Raw genomic sequence first — 19,402 nt, 5'->3', positions numbered from 1 at the left:
TGACAGTGGAAGGTAGACCACAGAGAATGCTTTTGCAGTATTCTAGTCAGTAGGTGATGAAGGCAGGGGTGAGTGTCTGCATCTGAGGAGTAAATGGTGGGGTGGAGGCATGCTATGTTACAGAGGGGGAAGAAAGACGTTTTTTGGTGAGGTGGTTGATGTGCGACTTGAAGCAGAGGGTAGGCTCCATGATGATGCCAATGTTTCGACCAGGCGGTAGGGAGTGACTGAGTGATTGTCGATACAGTGTGAGATGTTGTGGAAGGAGGGATTTTGGGCTTAAGATGGTTTCCATTTTATTGCGGTTTAGTTTCAGAAAGTTGTTGGCCATTCAGGTTTTATGTCGGTGAGGCAGTAGTTGAGGGCAGAGAGAATGATAGGGGAGATGGTTTGGGTGTAGATATATATTTCACAGTGATGTGGTGACTGAGTAAGAAAATGTATTGAATGAGACCGAGCACCAAGCCTTGAGGCACTCCGTTTAAGACTGTGGTGCTGTTGGATGTTTTTTTTTTATTGATGGAGATGTAGTGGATCTGTCAGAGGTGTGACGTGAACTAAGAGAGTGCAGAGTTGATGATTCCATTGGATTGCAGGCGGCGTATGACGATAGAGTGATTGATGGAATCGTAAGCGTCAGTGAGGTCAAGTTGGAAGAGAACAGTGAGGTGTCAGAGGAGGAGAATTAAGTCATTGGTGAGTTTGATTAGGGCTTTTTCAGTGCTGTAGTGGCATCGGGAAACAGATTGGAATGTTTCATAAAGGTTGTTTGAGAGTAGATATCTCTTGAGTTTTGTTGCGACAGCTCTTTCCAAGATTCTTGCGAGGAACAGGAGTCTGGAGAAGGGCTCGTCGGGGTCTTTTTTGAGGAGAGGAGTTATGGCAGCTAGCTTAAGCAGTTGGACAACAGCGGCAGAGGTAAGGGAGGAGTGCTGGTGTTAGTGGGGAGTGGGGCAAGAGAAGTGAGACAGGGTGAAGGAGATGGGGTCCAGTGGGCAGGTGGCTGTTTTCATGCTAGAGAAAATTTCAAAGAGGTCAGCTGTGATTATGGGTGAGAAGAAGGAGAGGTGGTGGGCAGGGGAGGTGCAGTCTCCTTTCAGTGGTGACTGCAGACGGGGTGCATTTAAGAAAAAATGTTGGTAATCCTAAAATGCAATTTAGCACCGAAATGTTCGATATGAGTTGGTTAAGTAAGAGTGCTGTTTATCTGGTATGTCATGAAAACATGCAGTACTGTAAATCCTTGTTTTCCATGAACACTGGGATTGAAGGATATTGAAGAATTACAACTGTTTAATGTGTTACAAAACTTGTTTCTTTCCTCAGTATGTCGATGATTTCCAAGCAGACCACTCAGCTCCCATTTTATCGGTCCTTGTCATAGCTCATGACTCATAGCACAGCAGAAGCTTTGTCTCCCATCACTGCAGTTTTTCCCACCGCCATGCTTTTTACTCATTATTAATGTCAACTGACAACTGTCATTCTCTGCTCAGGTATTGACATGGAGGAGAGGACCAGGCAGATGAAGATGAAGATAAACAAGTACAAGCAGGGAGCTGGCTCCGACTCAAGGCTAGAGCAAGACTACCACAAGGTGAAAATATGTCCATACATGCACTGTATGTATCCACCTGTACATGAGATTCATGGAAATACCATACACCTCTGCTTTACTGCCATATGACACACGTAATCAGTCATGCAATAGTACTATACTATACAATAGCATCATATCAGACAATTTAAACAAATCTTTCCTCAGAACAAATGTGTTCTTTACTCCCACTCCAGTACTTTTAAAGAAGAATGTGGCATTCACATTTGAGTGTCATGATTGTGTACCCATCCATCCATCCATCCATCCATCCATTGTTGTCAGCAGCTGCTGAGTGTAACTAATAAATGAACTTGTAATCTAACTTAGTTACTTTCAAAATCTAATAATTAGTAAAGTAACTACTCAGTAATCAAAACACTTTTTCAAGGTAACTGCGGCAACACTGATAGGCACAAACGACAGTCAGGACCTGTACCCCAACCCCAAGGAAGACAAAGGCTATTTCTCTTCCACCAGGGTGAACCCCAACGTACAGGCACCGAGTAACAAACAACAGTAAGGACCCGTCCCCTCACCCAAAGGCAGATGGAGGCTACCCTCTCTTTCAACCAGGGTAAACCCCAATGTTTAGGCTCAGAGCCAGGAGGCACCTCCTCACAAATTCCTTTTCGGGCTATGCCCCATCTGCAGGCCTTGTTCCAGAGGGGGGCCCCAGTAATGCACATCTGAGCAAGGGAAAGCAAGGTCCAAATGTTGTGGTCACACCAGGGGTACTGAACATTGCTTTTTTGAGTCCCTCACCTGTGACCTGTTGGCCCTCGGTGACTCTACCAGGGGCACAAAGCCCCAGACAACTGAGCTCCTAGGATCATTGGGACATACAACCCTTCCACCACACAAAGCTGACAGCACAAGGAGGGTGTACAATTATATATTTACTAGGATTCAAAATACCTTTGTAGCGTTTAGAGTTTAAAAATATTAAAAACTCTTATATTTTTTAATATAAACGTATATTTTTTTAAGGACCGGTCTTTGAACATATTGAAGAAAATCCTTGGAACTGTGTATTGGTGAATCAGGCCTATGGTCTTTAGTTCAGTATTATTTGGGTCTTAACAGATGTAGCGGTATGGTTGTCGACTGGTTAGCACATATGTCTCACAGTTCTGAGGACCCGGGTTCAAATCCGGCCTCGGATGTTCTCCCCGTGCCTGCATGGGTTTTCTCCGGGTACTCCGATTTCCTCCCACGTTCCAAAAACATGCGTGGTAGGTTAATTGAAGACTCTAAATTGCCAGTAGGTGCGAATGTGAGTGTGAATGGTTGTTTGTTTCTATGTACCCTGCGATTGGCTGGCGACCAGTTGAGGGTGTACGCCGCCTCTCGCCCGGAGTTAGCTGGGATAGGCGACCCAAGTGAGGATATGCAGTAAGGCAAATGGATGGATGTAAACTGTTGCGAAAAGTACATGTGAAAATGGGAGTCAATAACTGCACAAATTGTGTTTTTCCAACATACGAAGTTCAAATGAAAGTGATAACACAATTATTTGAATGAAATGCACTTTCTCTAGGTACAGAGGTTTTACTGTTGTAAAGTGAAGGAAACGTGACTTTGACCGTTTGCAGAGTCAAGCCGTTTACTACTCTCTAAAGTGATCACGGACATGTTTAAAAAGCTTGGCTACATCCTGCTGTCTCCCAAGTGTTTGGGATAAACTCAAGAGTCGCTGCCCAGCTTTCCTTTTATGTCTGTGTTATGAACACTCTCACTTTAGAAGCAGTGTGCTCAGCATGCTCTAAAAAGCAGACCAGTTTATGAGTTGTCTGTTGTCTTAATAATATCCTTCACGGAAAGCTCCACTGACAAAACAACATTCCAAATTCCCAAAGAAGACTTGTGAGTACCTACTCTTCGTCACACACAACATTCAATTGAATAATAAACATTCCTCGAAGACCTTGTCATTGATATTATTCACAATTTGCACATCCAGACATTGGGGAGCACAGTAGAGAGTGCTTTACCATCAAGGCCGTCAGCTAGGGCCTTCCTACTTACATGTTCTTCTCCCGCTTACGTGGGTTTTCTCTGCGCACTCCAGCTTCCTTCCAAATTCCAAAAACATGTCTGTTAGGTAGGCGGCACGGTGGTCGACTTATTAGCACGTCTGCCTCACAGTTCTGAGGAATGGTTGTTCGTTTCTATGTGCCCTGCGATTGGATGGCGACCAGTTCAGGGTGTACCCCGCCTCCTGCCCGATGACAGCTGGGATAGGCTCCAGCACGCCCACGACCCTAGTGAGGAGAAGCGGTACAGAAAATGGATGGATGGATAGATGGATGTCTGTTAGGTTAAATAAAGACTCTAATTTTCCCATAGGTGTGAATGAGAATTCAAATGATTGAATGTGCCCTGCGATTGGCTGCGGTGTACCTTGGCCTCTCACTCAAGGTCAGCTGGCAAAGGCTCCAGTTCATTCTAATGAGTACAACTACCAACGATGAACATTCTCACACACACACACACACACACACACACACACACACGCACACACTCACACACACACTATAGTGGCTATAAAAAGTTTTCACACCCCTGTTCAAATGCCAGAACAGACCAAGATAAATAATTTCAAAATTTTTTCCATCATTAATGTAACGTTTGTCACCTTCAGTATAACCTATACAACTCAATTAGGAAAAAAATATTTTACAGAGGGGGAGTAAAAATAATCAACTGAGATAATGTGGTTGCAGAGGTGTGCACACCCTCTCATAAATGAAAATGTGGCTGTGTTCAGAATTAACGAATCACTTTCAAACTCACGTTAAATGGGAGTCAGTACACACTTGCCATCATTTAAAGTGCCACTGAATAACCCAAATGAAGTTCAGATGGTCTAGTAGGCTTTTCCTGACATATGTATTTATTTATTTATTGCTTTCCAGGAGTAGCCTAATGGTTTTGTGCTAACTAACACGGACTGGTACTTGAAACTGCTCATCCGTCCACTTTGACCACTATGAATCAGATGTCGTGGTCAATCCAAACAACGGAAAGACAGTAACCTGTTTTCTCCTCATTTCAGCATTCCGGCAGGGATCCACGGGGTTCAGATAACCTGTCCGCCAAGTCATCAGACAGTGATGTTAGCGACGTGTCCGCTGTGTCGAGAACCAGTAGTGCCTCTCGGTTCAGCAGCACGAGCTACATGTCTGTCCAGTCTGAAAGGCCTCAAGGAAACCGCAAGATCCGGTAGGTTGACCGCCGCTTCCGTGAGCAGTGAACTTGTTTTCACTATAAACCCAACCTATTGTTTTCACAAGTGGACAAATTCCCCACAACTGAATTGTTTTATTCCTGTAGACGTTCCCAGGTCCAGACATTTTCCACACTGAAATTGTTTGCACCTGGTTGAGGCTCAAGAGGAAAATGCACCAGATAGCATACTGTGTCATTTTCTCACCCCAATGAGTTCAGGTTTGGCTCTGTTGTAGAAAAATCTCGAACCAAATGGTTGAACTCTGCTGCTTTCAAGCTGTGGGAGAAACTTGTCCACAACTAGTCACAGTTGCTGAAAAAAAATCAAAACACATTGCATCATAACCAAAAACCAAAAAAAAAAACATCTTGCATGACACTTAGCAGTAGGTCTGCAATTCTGTCTTTTGTTTTTTTTTCTGTATGCTTTTGATCTTGGCTGCAATATTTCTGTGTTTGGCTTTATTTTTGTCACTTGCCACTTCTCATGCTCTTGTTTGGTTTTCTTTCTGCTGTGCATGTGCTGCTGTCTTGCTTCTGTCTCCATCTACAGCCATTTGCGATCAAGGAGCCAGTCGCGGGAGGGGGATGAGCATTTAGTTGAAGTACTAGAAGAGGAAGGGACAGGCAGGAGAGGTACAAGGGTCAATAGAGTGGGGATCATGCAGGGAGAGAGAAAGGGATCAGGGGACAAAGTAGACAAAGACAAGCAGCCTCATGAAGAAATGCTGATGAAAGAAGACGACTTGCACCAGAGGAGTATCTCAGAGACTGACCTCAGGTAACAAGCGTGGCAGCCTCCAACTGCAGACCACCACTAATCAATATAAACCTCCATTCGCCCTGTTTCCCACTTACTTTTCGGTTAAGCATCACCATTGTGGATGCTTACCTAATGATGTTGAAGCTTGAGTGGAGACACGGAGGACAAAACAGCCAAATAAATATTACCAAATATTACCAATATTATCCGACATTTAAGAAAAATGCCCCGTTATAAGTCAACCAGATATTTGACTCTATGAGTGATTTAAACACGGTGCTTGTGGTGTTTCACGAGAAACCAAGAGAGAGATCTCAGATCTGACTGGTGTTACTGGAAGACCCCACAATGCAACCGCAGCGCTCCACATCTATATACTGTACTGTACATATGTGTGTAGGTTTGTCAGCTCTGTGCAGGTTGCAATTTAAACTGATCCAAATTGGCTACGGTCAAGGTTCAAATGGGGACATTTCACTACTTCTCAAACAATATCCTCGAGATTTTTGTTTTGTGTGTCAGAGCAAGACCCTAGTTATTTTGGGTACAGTAGATTCAGTGATGGCCTCTTTACTGTGGCCACGAGAGAGTATTCATGTTTGACAGAAAAAGTATGCCAAGACCAAACCAGAACAAATATATTTATAGTTCTGGAGAAAGACTACACTGTCCCAACTATCAAGTAGAATTCCCAGCAGGAGCCACATTAGTTCTACTTTTCAACACAAGTAATGCGCAGTATCTCCTTGGACTTGAGCAAAACAAATTAAGATAAAATCAGTGCCCCCTTTTATGGGCTTTACATGGCACCAGTGTCTGACAGGCTGACCGCAAAAACACATTTCAGAAAGAAAGATGCAGACCTAGTGAAATGAGCAAAGTAGATGCAATGTTTTGCTATTTACAGGTTAAATGTAAATGATCACCCTGGAATATAGAGACCGTTGTCCCTTGTTTTACTTTTATGGCTGCACTGTGTGTTGCTTCCCTGTTTATCTGTGCTGCTCAGTGTTGTACGTTGACTGTGTAGTGTCAAAAATGTGTCTTAATCCCTCAGTGTTGACTGTATGCCTGCCACTTCCATTGTTCAAAATACTCCCCAACATTCCCCCAAATCACACCAACTTATTTTCCAGCAATGATTATTGCCTGTCAGTTCACTTTCAGGAAAGAGCAAGAAGTTTGTGAAGACACATTTTAAATAACACATGAGCAAATTAACTCTACATCCTTAGTCATTCTGTTTTCAAGCAGAATTTTAAGACCTGACTGAAAGTGAGCTGGATGAATCTCTCTCGCTTTTAACAGACTGAAGACAGTGTCATTCATGACAGCAACAGTATAAATTCGGGCCACAAATTGCTGCAATTTGTGCTTTTTTTCAAAATCACACAATAATCCATCTTTAATCATTACACAGTAACTCTGTTAGATTATTGGTATGAATATACAACCCCAATTCCAGAGAAGTTGGGACGTTGTGTTAAACAATAAAAACAGAATACAATGATTTGCAAATCATGTTCGACCCTAACCCTAATGTTCAAACTGGTAAACTTTATTGTTTTTAGCAAATAATCATTAACTTAGAATTTTATGGCTGCAACACGTTCCAAAAAAGCTGGGACAGGGTCATGTTAACCAATGTGTTACATCACCTTTTCTTTTAACAACATTCGCTAAACGTTTGGGAACTGAGGACACTAATTGTTGAAGTTTTGTAGGTGGAATTCTTTCCCATTCTTGCTTGATGTACAGCTTCAGCTGTTCAACATTCCGGGGTCTCTGTTGTCGTATTTTACGGTTCATAATGCGCCACACATTTTCAATGGGAGACAGGTCTGGACTGCAGGCAGGCCAGTCTAGTACCCGCACTCTTTTACCATGACGCCACGCTGTTGTAACACGTGCAGAATGTGGTTTTGCATTGTCTTGCTGAAATAAGAAGGGGCGTCCATGAAAAAGACGTCGCTTGGATGGCACCATATGTTTCTCCAAACCCTGTATGTACCTTTCAGCATTAATGGTGCCTTCACAGATGTGTAAGTTACCCATGCCATTGGGACTATCACAGTCCCATACCATCACAGATGCTGGCTTTTGAACTTTGCGTCCATAACAGTCCGGATGGTTCTTTTCCTCTTTGGCCCGGAGGACACGACGTCCACAAATTCCAAAACTTCCAAGACTCGTCGGACCGCAGAACACTTTTCCACTTTGCATCAGTCCATCTTAGATGAGCTCGGGCCCAGAGAAGCCGGTGGCGTTTCTGGGTGTTGTTGATAAATGGCTTTTGTTTTGCATAGTAGAGTTTCAAGTTGCACTTACGGATGTAGTGCCGAACTGTATTTACTGACATTGGTTTTCTGAAGTGTTCCTGAGCCCATGTGGTGATATCCTTTACACATTGATGTCAGTTTTTGATGCAGTGCCGCCTGAGGGAACAAAGGTCACGGGCATTCAATGTTGGTTTTCGGCTTTGCCGCTTACATGCAGTGATTGCTCCAGATTCTCTGAACCTTTTGATGATATTATGGACCGTAGCTATGAAATCCCTAAATTATTTGCAATTGTACGTTGAGGAACATTGTCCTTAAACTGTTCGACTATTTTCTCACGCACTTGTTCACAAAGAGGTGAACCTCGCCCCATCTTTGCTTGTGAATGACTGAGCAATGCAGGGAAGCTCCTTTTATACCCAATCATGGCACCCACATGTTCCCAATTCGCCTGTTCACCTGTGGGATGTTCCAAACAGGTGTTTGATGAGCATTCCTCAGCTTTCTCAGTCTTTTTTTCCGCCTGTCCCAGCTTTTTTGGAACATGTAGCAGCCATAAAATTCTAAGTTAATGATTATTTGCTAAAAACAATAAAGTTTATCAGTTTGAACATTAAATATCTTTGTCTTTGTAGTGTATTCAATTAAATATAGGTTGAACATGATTTGCAAATCATTGTATTCTGTTTTTATTTATGTTGAACACAACATCCCAACTTCATTGGAATTGGGGTTGTACATGCTTGAAAAGGGCCCCAGTAATTTGTAGGAATTATATTGCTTTTAACTATTTATGTGTACTTGACAACAAACAAGACATGGTAACCTGAAATACTGGCGCTAAACTGAAGCTTAAATCACAGAGCTTTCGTTATAAAGATTTTGAAAGTCACGGCAAGACATTTCTGGAGCTTGTTTCAAGATTGAATAGTTTAGCCTCGTGAAAAAAAAGTGAGCATTAATTGGTGTGTTAATATGGAATCTTAAATCACAATTCTTCATTGCATTCTGTAGCGCAGTTGAAAGGGAGAGTGGAGTCAAAACTGTCATGAGAGTTCTGGGCACGGCTGGGAATGGAAATGTACCCTATCATAAATGTAAGAATAATTTGACGAATAACAATATGTAAAGTGAATGAAAATAAAATGACAGAAAATGTGTCTATTTTCTGCATTATAAGTACTTAAAATGGGAACTGTTTTTTAAATAAATACCGTATTCTGTGTTCTGCGGCAATAAAATCTCAAATGCACAACTGTAAAAACAATGTGTTTTGGTAGGATCTCTACTGCACAGTACATTCTTTAACACAACGTCCCAACTTCATTGGAATTGGCGTTGTAATTGCCTCAATAGTTTGTGCAACCAAATATGATAATATATGATCATGATAATGATAAAGGTACCATCATTATTTTTGACATAAAAATAAAACATTGCCTGATTCATTAAAATTTATTTCAGTAACTATTCTAGGGTTTTGTTTATTTAATGGAAGTTTACGTACAATTTTGTTAATGTTCGTACATGCAGACACCAAACTTCCATCCATCCATCCATTTTCTGTACCGCTTATCCTCACTAGGATCGCGGGGATGCTGGAGCCTATCCCAGCTGACTCTTGGTGAGAGGCGGGGTACACCCTGAACTGGTCAACAGCCAAACTCAGGGCACATTTAAACAAACAACCATTCACACGTATGGGCAAATTAGAGTCTTCAATTAACCAACCACACATGTTTTGGGGATGTGGGAGGAAACCGGAGTATCCAGAGAAAACCCACGCAGGCACAGGGAAAACATGCAACCTCCACACAGGCGAGGCCGGATTTGAATCCGGGTCCTCAGAAAAGTGTGGCAGATGTGCTAACCAGTCGGCCACCGTGCGGCCCGTAACCAAACTTAATAAACTCTTCAGTTTGACACTGATTAAAAAAAACAACAACAACAACAAGCAGACATTTTTTAAGCATTTTAATCCATTTGTTAAACTGCATTTAGATTTATGGTTCTATTTTAGTATTTATTTCCAACTCTCCGCAATGTAGAAAAGCAAGAATGTTAGAAGTTGAGTGGTCTGCAATATTACAAAACTCACATTAGCCTACACAATGAACTAACTATGCAGAAAATGATACCTCATTGAGAGCCTTAAGATCAACATTTTAATTACTGAATTCAGCCAGATCTGTATATTGAAAGGAAGATACAGCTTCCCTCAATTTATAAAATGTTTGTTCATTGCTCAGCCATGCTCAAACCATGAAAGCACTGAAGCAAAGTGATTCAACAGAAACATCGCTACAAGGTACATTTGCTTGTGACTCATCCCCTATGTATTCAGGCCACAGTGTAAATATACATCTACTACACATTAAATGGGCCTGCTCACATTGGCTCGGTGTGTAAACACCGTAAGAGCCAAATGTGGTTTTAGTCTTATGAGAACTTCTGTTTCACGGAGACGCAAAACACCGACACACTTGCTCATCGACATATCCACTCACACAGTCTGTGACCATTTGCCTCTGAGATGACTTACGGTTTCCATTAGTGCTTTTAGATCTCCCATCTCCTCTTCTTCGAATCTGTTTTGCCAATATTGTTGCCTTCGTAACGGCTCATTTATGTGAGTAAGCGTAACGGCCAGTGTGTTCAAGGACAGGGGCTTATCATTACTAAAAGGACGTAATGTTTACTTTAAACCCTGGTCTATCCACGCCATTTCAACAACAACTGGTCTAATGAACCTAGAAGAAGTTATGTTTCTGGGGTGAGTCATTTAAAAAAGAATTATAGACTTTAATTTGACTTTATTTCTTATGTACACATAATTTATGCAGCACTGTCAAATGTTACGGAACGTCCGTATTTTATGACAGAAATCACTGAACGTTGACTCGTTGCGGCTGTAACACTGATTGTTCCGGATATTGGGGGGGAAATTAAGCATCTGACGTTACTGTCGCATCCACATTGAGCAGCTGCTTGGTGCACGCTTTTTTATTAAACCCCACAGCTGCCAAGCCGTGGAGGCGAAAGTTCTCTTTGCCTCCACTGTCAATGCATTGTAAAAACAACTCAATTGATTTATTGATTTAAAAAAAAAAAAAAATCTTTTCAGGCGCCACGGTGGACGACTGGTTAGAGCGTCAGCCTCACAGTTCTGAGGACCCGGGTTCAATCCCCGGACCCGCCTGTGTGGAGTTTGCATGTTCTCCCCGTGCCTGCGTGGGTTTTCTCTGGGCACTCCGGTTTCCTCCCACATCCCAAAAACATGCATGAATTGGAGACTCTAAATTGTCCGTAGGCATGACTGTGAGTGCGAATGGTTGTTTGTTTGTATGTGCCCTGCAATTGGCTGGCAACCAGTTCAGGGTGTACCCCGCCTCCTGCCCGATGACAGCTGGGATAGGCTCCACAGCATGCCCGCGACCCAAGTGAGGAGAAGCGGCTCAGAAAATGGATGGATGGATAATCTTTTCAAGAGGGGAAGTAAAAATAGACAACTAGAATATTTATATTCTTCCAAACGCGAGGCACAATGTGTTATGGTCTGATGAATCAAAGTTTGAACTTTTTGGGCCATAATTTACAAAAGGCATGTTTAGCGCAAACACAACACCACTCGGCACCAAAACAACACCATACCTACACTGAAACATGGTGGCAGGGGCATTATTTTTTTGGGACTATTTTTGTATTTATTTTTACTTCCTCTCCCAAAGATATTTTTTAAATCAATTGAGAATGCTTGGTGCACATTATTTAACGCCGACTAGCTGCAGAGGCGAAAGTTTGCTTCATGTCCGGTGTCAACGCAGCAGAAATCACTAATCATCACCTCTATGGCAGCGAATAAGCAACACTTGTGAAAGTATCGTTATCACCCAGGGAGTACGAATGAGTAATTAACAGGAGAAGCTGGGGAGGCCATGCTAATTGCTAAGCTATTGTGACATGATATCGTAAAACACCTAAATGAGTGATTGGGTGATACAGTACACTTGTCACATAGGTCCGGCTACAACCGCGTTATAGCGGAGAGTAACCAGCTTTGAACAGCAAAACAGGAGGCAAATTAACTGGAGAGAAAATAACACACAGCGACACAGGATGTCACACAGTGACGAATTAGTATGTCACTGAATATGCACCTGAGAACAGGGGCATAAGGTTAAAAGTATATTAATATTAAATACAGTGCCGTGAAAAAGTATTAGCCACCTTCTCAAATTCTTATATTTTTGCGTAGTTTCCCCACTTTGTTTAAGATAATCAAACAAATGTGGATAGACTAATATAACACAACTTAAAATGCTGTTTTTAAATGATTTCATTTACTAAGGAACAAAGACTATTCAAAGTTACTGTTACTGTTACATATCTGTTTAGAGCATCTTTAGTTTTTTCCTTAATGAATGAAATCACTTTTTAAAAAAAAAGCCTTTTAAGTTCACTTGGGTTACATTTGTCTGATATTTCCATTTGTTTGATGATCTTGAACGTTACAGTGGGGAAACTATGCAAAAATATAAGAATTTGAGAAGGGGGCCAATCCTTTTTCACGGCACTGTATGTACAGAGAGAGCCCAGACTGATCCATAACAGCCCATCGGCACGGGCACTGACATAAACAGTTTTAAAATGCAGAGCAAGGGGCTGTGTTGTCTGCAGTGTGGTCATCTGTTTTATTTCACCAGCAGCAGGCAACCAAAATGAGATTTAGAAATAACCAAACCTCAATGGAATATTTTGTTGGGATCCAAACATGCCAGTCCATACAGTTCCAAAGACAGGCAGAATGATAGGGATTAGCCTTTTTCCAGTTTAAATGATCTGTACATGATACAATTTATATAAAAGAGCACATCCAATTCAAGTAGTTGATAGAATGGACTATCAAACTGCATGTGACACCTTGAATTCTCTTCAAAACATGGTTCAGGTTAAACATTATGAGTTGTGATCAGTAGGATCAAGGATTCTTCATGTAATTCTTCTCATCAGCGATGCAAACCCCATGACACAAAATATAATTTGTCTCTTTAACATAACATAACCGGATGAGCTAAAATAAGATCTTAATTTGGGATGTGGCCTAGATAAGAAGCACTTGACTTGAGAATTAACTCTCCAGGCAGACCAAATTGGAGATCAGTGTAAGATATGAAAAAAGATATAAAGCTATGACAAAGAAATAGTAGAGATATAATGTATGAATTGGCATCCACTATTAGTTTTTACCTTTATGGCATGTGGATAAAGCGGTGATCATGTAAACTGAAAACTGTCAATCAGGTAATCCACATGATGAGAGGTGATAGAGATTTTTCGAAATGCTGTGAGGACATCGGAGGTTTTTAAAAGCTCTCCACTGAGTTTGGAAACAGCAGCTGACAAAAACAACCAACCACAAATTTAGCGTACAGGTATTTAGTCGTTGTCTTGAATCATTCGTATCCCAGAATTTACCACATAATTACTGCAGTAATTACTTTGGAGCGGAGACGAAAAACACTGAATATTGATATTCACATACTTTCTATGCTTTGATTCTTTTTTAATCTTCGATTTTAAAATAAACCGGCAGCCTCCCAAATGTCCTACTTACAATGTGTAGTCTTAGTTGAAAAGGGCGATGCATGTAAAATTCATTATACACAGGCACACTTTTAGCATGCAGGTACACTCTGAGCCCGTAATCATCTATACTGTAAGTCATGAATTCCTGTACCTGAACTCTGTCCTTTTCTCCTTTTTACCCCACACCTCCCCATCTCTTTTCACTCTCCTGTCATCTGCCCTTCTGCTTTCATCTTTTCCTTCACTTTCTGTCTCCCTCTTTTCTCTCGTTACATCCTTTCCGCTGGCCTCATCCTGTCCTTTGGCCTGTTCTCTCTTCTCTGTTCTCTCCTGCCTCCCCCTCTCAATGGTGGTGGCTGACAGTGACTTTGCATCCAAAATGAAAAACAGGCAGATGGGCTCGTCGGGCGGCGTGAATATGACGAAGAGCACCAGCATCAGTGGTGACATGTGTAACCTGGAAAAGACAGACGGCAGCCAGTCAGACACGGCGGTCGGCACGGTAGGCACTGACGACAAGAAGAGGCGCTCCAGCATCGGTGCCAAAATGCAGGCCATGGTTGGCATCTCACGCAAGAGCCGGAGCACCTCTCAACTCAGCCAAACAGGTAGGGCATCACCAATCATCCTCACTCACTTATCCCTTTGTGTCTATGTGCATCTGTCCTGCGGTCCTCTTTTGTTGTTACTGTGCGTCTCTTACAGTGATGTCTACACTGATATTTTATCCAGCACTTCCTTTTCACAACTTTTTACATAGACAGGCTTTGGACTTGGCAAAGGCGTTTGTTTGCTGGAGTTGAAGCCAACAACGTGACTTTTTCCTCATGTCTTCTTCTTTCCTCTAGGCTATGTCAACTCCTGGAAACTCCTCTGCTGCTTCCTCATTGCTTATTGTTATAAGTCTTATTCCGTTACTGCTGTAGAGTTTTCATGAATTATGCTGATAATGCCTGCTCCTTCTACAGTAATCATTGGTCATTTTATTTTGGAATATGTGTCACAGCTGTTTGCGCTTTGTTCTTCCTGCCAAGTTCTTGACGTTGCTGTCAGTCTTCTGACGCTCATTTGAATATGCCATTGGTATTTATAAAAGCTGCTGCCTCATATTGCTGGTTGTCTCGGTGGAAATGAGAGAATGTGTTATGTGGTGTTATTTCAAACACCATTTTTTTTAATTGAGATTGCTTGGAATTTTTTTGGTTTTCAATTTTTAGATGACAAATATGTCTTTATATTAGGCTATATAATTGAATCCTGCAGTAGTTACAGCCTTTGCTTTTTTTTTCACTTTGGGCCTCCTTGCTCTCATCTCGTTTTACATGCGTTAAGTTGTCTGACTCAGCGCTATTCTGTTATTTATAAAACGTCAGGGTATAACAATGGAATAGTGGCTAGCACTGTTGCCTCACAGGAATAAAATGAGGGCGTTTGTATCGAACCTCATTAACATTGTGTTCCTGTGGAATTATATTAATGTAAAATTCATATCAATGAGGTTAGTTTTGTTTTCTTCAAGCAATGTGGCAGAATGGATTTCATGACTTGGTAGCAACCAACAAGGGTGTGCTGCCTAAATGGCTGCTGAATAATTCAAAAGAGTACGTAAACAGCAAGAGAGGAGTTGTTGTTCAAGGACCATTTTAAATAGAATTGTGACGGTCGGCATGTAAATATGTGCGCATCAACAACAACACATGCGGCATTATGATGTCAGCGTTTACTACATAACGGGTTTGAGAGATCAGTTCACATATTGATAGCTTTTACCTTGATGTTCTTACAAGCAGTGTGCTCTACCCAACAGGACTATTGCTATTTTAATATTTACTCAAGACTACTAAACACGAATGTTGTAGCAGTGTTGTTGATTACGGCGCTGGAAGCAGGAGCACCTATTACAAGGGGATGGAGAGGTTAGCGATACACATGACCAGTACTGTATATGAATGTAAACAGGTATAGATAGAGGAAGGACGATGACTGCTTTACTATACCATGTGGAGAATCTATTTATCTCTTTTCATACAAAACGTTAATAAACCTCAAACAAGAATGTTTAAGAAATTAAAAGTGAGGTTTAGGCTTTCTGGAGAATATCAATATGTGGACAATTATTAGGCAACTATTGGTGTGCAGAATTATTTTGTAACTAAATGAAAAACACTTTATCATCTCACTTCATTTTCATTTGTTTAAGTGAGAATTATAAACAAAAAACAAAACTTTCCTACAGAAATTGATAGAAACTGATTATAGAAACCGTGACATCAGCCTTCCATCCATGGATTCTTTCAGTTTCTTGATTTGTATTGATCATGTTTTTGTGCAGTAGAAAGCACAGCCTCCCATACATTGTTCCGAGAGGTGTACGTTTATCTCCCGTTTAAGCACTGCTCACAAGTTCTCAACTGTATTCAGGTCAGGTGAGGAAGAGGGCCATGTCATCAGTTTTTTGTCTCTCAAGCCTTTACTGGTCAGCCATGCAGATGAGTTCTTGGATGCATGTGATGGGGCATTGTCCTTCATAAAAATCATTGTCTTTTTTAAATATGCAGACTTCCTGTACCACGGACACAATGTTTGGGAGTTCATTTTGAGCCCATCTTCAACCCAAAAGGTCCAACCGGCTCATCTTTAACAATACCAGCCCATACAAGTATCCCACCAAGTAGTGTGACAATACCAAAATTCTGACTTCCTGCATAAAGTACTTCGATACTGGTAATGAAACGATACCACGGCAAAAATACAAAACAACAGAAAAAACAGTGGAAGAATGACTGACACAACAACTTGAAATACTTTTATATTTATTTTTATTAATTCAAAACATTATGATAAACTTGAAATATTATGTCTGCGATTGGCTGACAACCAGTTCAGGGTGTACACCGCCTCCTGCCCACCCGTGCTATGTTGTCCCATGCTATCGATGCTATCGATCTCCTGCTGGTAACACTGGCTGTCGTGGACATCGAATGCAGAGTTTCCACTGCATAAACTGTAAAACACTGACTTTGGTCACAGAGCCTTGTGAGCTGCGGACTTTTGAGGTGAAGTCCCTGTGGCTAATGCTACCGCGTGCTAACGTGTCAGCGGGAGCTACTTGGCAGTTTGAAGCCATTTCATTCTCCCGGCTCCCACACAGTCGCGGACACACTATTTGTCGGACGACAGGCGGTCATTGGGTGACACTTTAAGACACTGTATGAATTGAGCCCTGTGTTTTTTTATTTATATATTTATTTTATTTAATTACCGATACTAGAAAAAAAAATGGGACCGTGCTATTTTTTAACGTCAAAATACCTCGGTACGGTACTGGTATCGGTACTTGGTGCAACACGAATCCCACCTCCACTTTGCTTGCGTTTGAGTCGAAGTGGAGCTCTGTGCCCATTAGTGATCCAGCCACGGGCCCATCCATCTGGTCCGTCAAGAGTCACTCTCATTTCATCAGCCCATAAAACCTTTGAGAAATCTGTCTCCAGGTATTTCTTGGCCCAGTCTAGATGCTTCAGCTTATGTGTCTTGTTCAGTGGGGGTCTTTTTTCAACTTTTCTTACCTTGGCCATGTCTCTGAACACTGCACATCTTGTACTTTGAGGTATTCCAGGTAGATTACAGCTCTGAAATATGGCAGAACTTGGATAATGGATTCCTGGTAGCTTCACACTTTATTCTTCTCCTTGGTAATTAATTTGCATCTTTGTCTTTCAACACATTTCTAGAATGTTTCACATTCTACATGTGCTCCAGATTTGTGTCTGAATTTCAATTCACAAGCTGATATGAATATTGAATATGAATAAAATTGACTAAGAAGGCAGATGTCCTCTATTCTGTCAGTGTAATTGAATTACTGAAATAATTATTCAGTGTTCTTTTTGGATGAATTGAGTAAAAGGTGTAGAATTATAAATATGGTGATGTATTGCATTAGTGTTAAATAAGCATTGAGCAAACAAACCATGTGCAAACTATCTTCTGCGATTGGCTGACGACCAGTTCAGGGTACCCCGCCTCTCGCCCGAAATCAGCTAAGATAGCCGCCAGCGCACCCGCGACCCGAGGATAAGCAGTTAAGAAAATGGATGAATGGACAAACGGAACCTCTAGGTTTCGTATTTTGTGAACTGAGAATCCCTTGCAGTTCTTTACTATCTGTCCGTGACCAACCCATAGTGATCTGCGACCCACTTTCTGATCCCTACCCACCAGTTGAGAAGCACTGCTATATGGTAAGTAATAAATATAGTTTATTTATGCTATAGTTATATTTGTACAGTTAGTGCAAAGGGGATCAATGAAGGGTAGAGGCACAAGCTTAAAAACAGTCATCTAATGGCCCACAATAAGATACTGTATGTTAAGAAAATACAGTATTATACTACCACTGTATCTACTGTAGTCAATAAATATTGACTAATGAGCTGCAGATGTTTGTTATCTACCGTGTCATACTTCACCAACTGCGCTCTTTGCTAGCAGTCAAGGTTATGTATGCGTCTTCTTGTGCCCAACCATTAAAGAGAAACATTTGATGACCTTTAGTTTTGACCTTACATTTGAACAAGACCAGTATACAAACATCCATTTGTCATCCATTTATTTATTTGTAATCCCTCAAAGGGAAATTCAATTTACATTATTGATATTATATTTTTTCATACCACACGGAGAACCAGACCCCACACATACAGGCATGCAGGGAGATATGTCCAGAGGTCACATATTGTACTCAAGTAACAGTACTGTTACTTGACAATAATGTGACTGTGAAGTAAAAGTAGTGTACACTGTGAAAAAACTACTGAAGTACTGAGTAAATGGTAACTTTGGTTAAAAAAAAAAAATAATAAATAAATTTATCAGAGCATGAACATCAATGAAATAAAAATAACAAAATAAAATGTGGATTGGCTGGTGACCAGTTCAGGGTATACCCTGCCTCTCGCCCGAAGATAGCTGGGATAGGCTCCAGCACGCCCGCGACCTTAGTGAAGAGAACCGGTACAGAAAATGGATGGATGAAAATAAAATGTGAATGTGCAAATTCTGATATTGCTGTGTGTGTATGTGTGTGCGTGTGTACATTGTGAGTGGGATTAGCACGTACCCCAAGTGATGCATGTTTTACAGTCACTTGTGACAAAACAGGGCTCATGTGGGCTAATATGCACAGCCAAAACAACAACTAAACATCTGCAATTTACCGCAAGTTATTTTCTCAAGTTAGAAGTGGGCAGACAGTGCCAGACAAATACTAAAATACATGAAAGCTGTTGATTTTCTTTGTCTAAATGTAAACACGAGTCGCGGGGCCGTTGCTTTCAGTGGTAACGACGACCTTCCCAACATGGTCACCACGTAGGCGCTTTGATTAGCCGGGCTGGCGTATCTAGTGTTAATACCTTTGCCCGGGAAGCCCAATAGAAGATGTGTGCAGTCATGAGAGTTCATTGTGTCGTTTAATTGGTGAACTAAACTTAAACGTCACTAGCGCTTAAATTGGATTGGAGCAAACAGCGCCCAATGCGGAAGTCGAAGTCATAGTCTAAATAGATAGGTCGCGCACGAAATAGTTGCTAAATAAGAAATAATTGATGAATAAAAGTAGCGAATGGCATTTAACATAAATACTTGAGTAAAAGTAAATAGTACAATTAAGTACCATTTATCCAAAATGATACTTGTGTAAATGTAATAGACTAAATGTAGTGTTACTACCCACCTCTGGAAATGTCAGAGTGATGGTGCGTGCAAACTGTGCTGTGCCCCGGAGTTTAGGAGGAGATTGGTCCTTCAACAGTGGTCAAGAAGCAGACTAACATTTCTCCAACAATTTTTCTCCAGCGGCACCAGAACCTTCGATTCCAAACTCCTTCCACATGACACTGCTTATCCTATTCAGGATGGAGAGGCTTAGAACCTGACTTACTT

General features: G+C 41.3%; 1 protein-coding gene across 28 annotated transcripts in view; it reads left to right on the top strand.

Moving 5' to 3' along the window:
- rims2a (regulating synaptic membrane exocytosis 2a) overlaps window positions 1-19,402 on the top strand; it is a 173,029-nt gene that overhangs the window by 137,072 nt on the left and 16,555 nt on the right. For 24 of the 28 annotated variants that reach the window (XM_061776514.1, XM_061776509.1, XM_061776521.1 and 21 more), the window contains 4 exons: window positions 1,497-1,597; window positions 4,656-4,822; window positions 5,382-5,609; window positions 13,820-14,064. In XM_061776514.1, the coding sequence (XP_061632498.1) occupies window positions 1,497-1,597; window positions 4,656-4,822; window positions 5,382-5,609; window positions 13,820-14,064 (741 nt within the window). The remainder of the gene's footprint in view (window positions 1-1,496; window positions 1,598-4,655; window positions 4,823-5,381; window positions 5,610-13,819; window positions 14,065-19,402) is intronic. The other 4 variants (XM_061776504.1, XM_061776499.1, XM_061776518.1 and 1 more) reach the window with 3 other exon arrangements.

Source organism: Phyllopteryx taeniolatus, chromosome 6 (genome assembly GCF_024500385.1).
Source record: "Phyllopteryx taeniolatus isolate TA_2022b chromosome 6, UOR_Ptae_1.2, whole genome shotgun sequence".
Taxonomy (NCBI): domain Eukaryota; kingdom Metazoa; phylum Chordata; class Actinopteri; order Syngnathiformes; family Syngnathidae; genus Phyllopteryx; species Phyllopteryx taeniolatus.
Note: the sequence above shows the minus strand (reverse complement) of the source record. Positions and strands in the feature narration are given on the sequence as shown.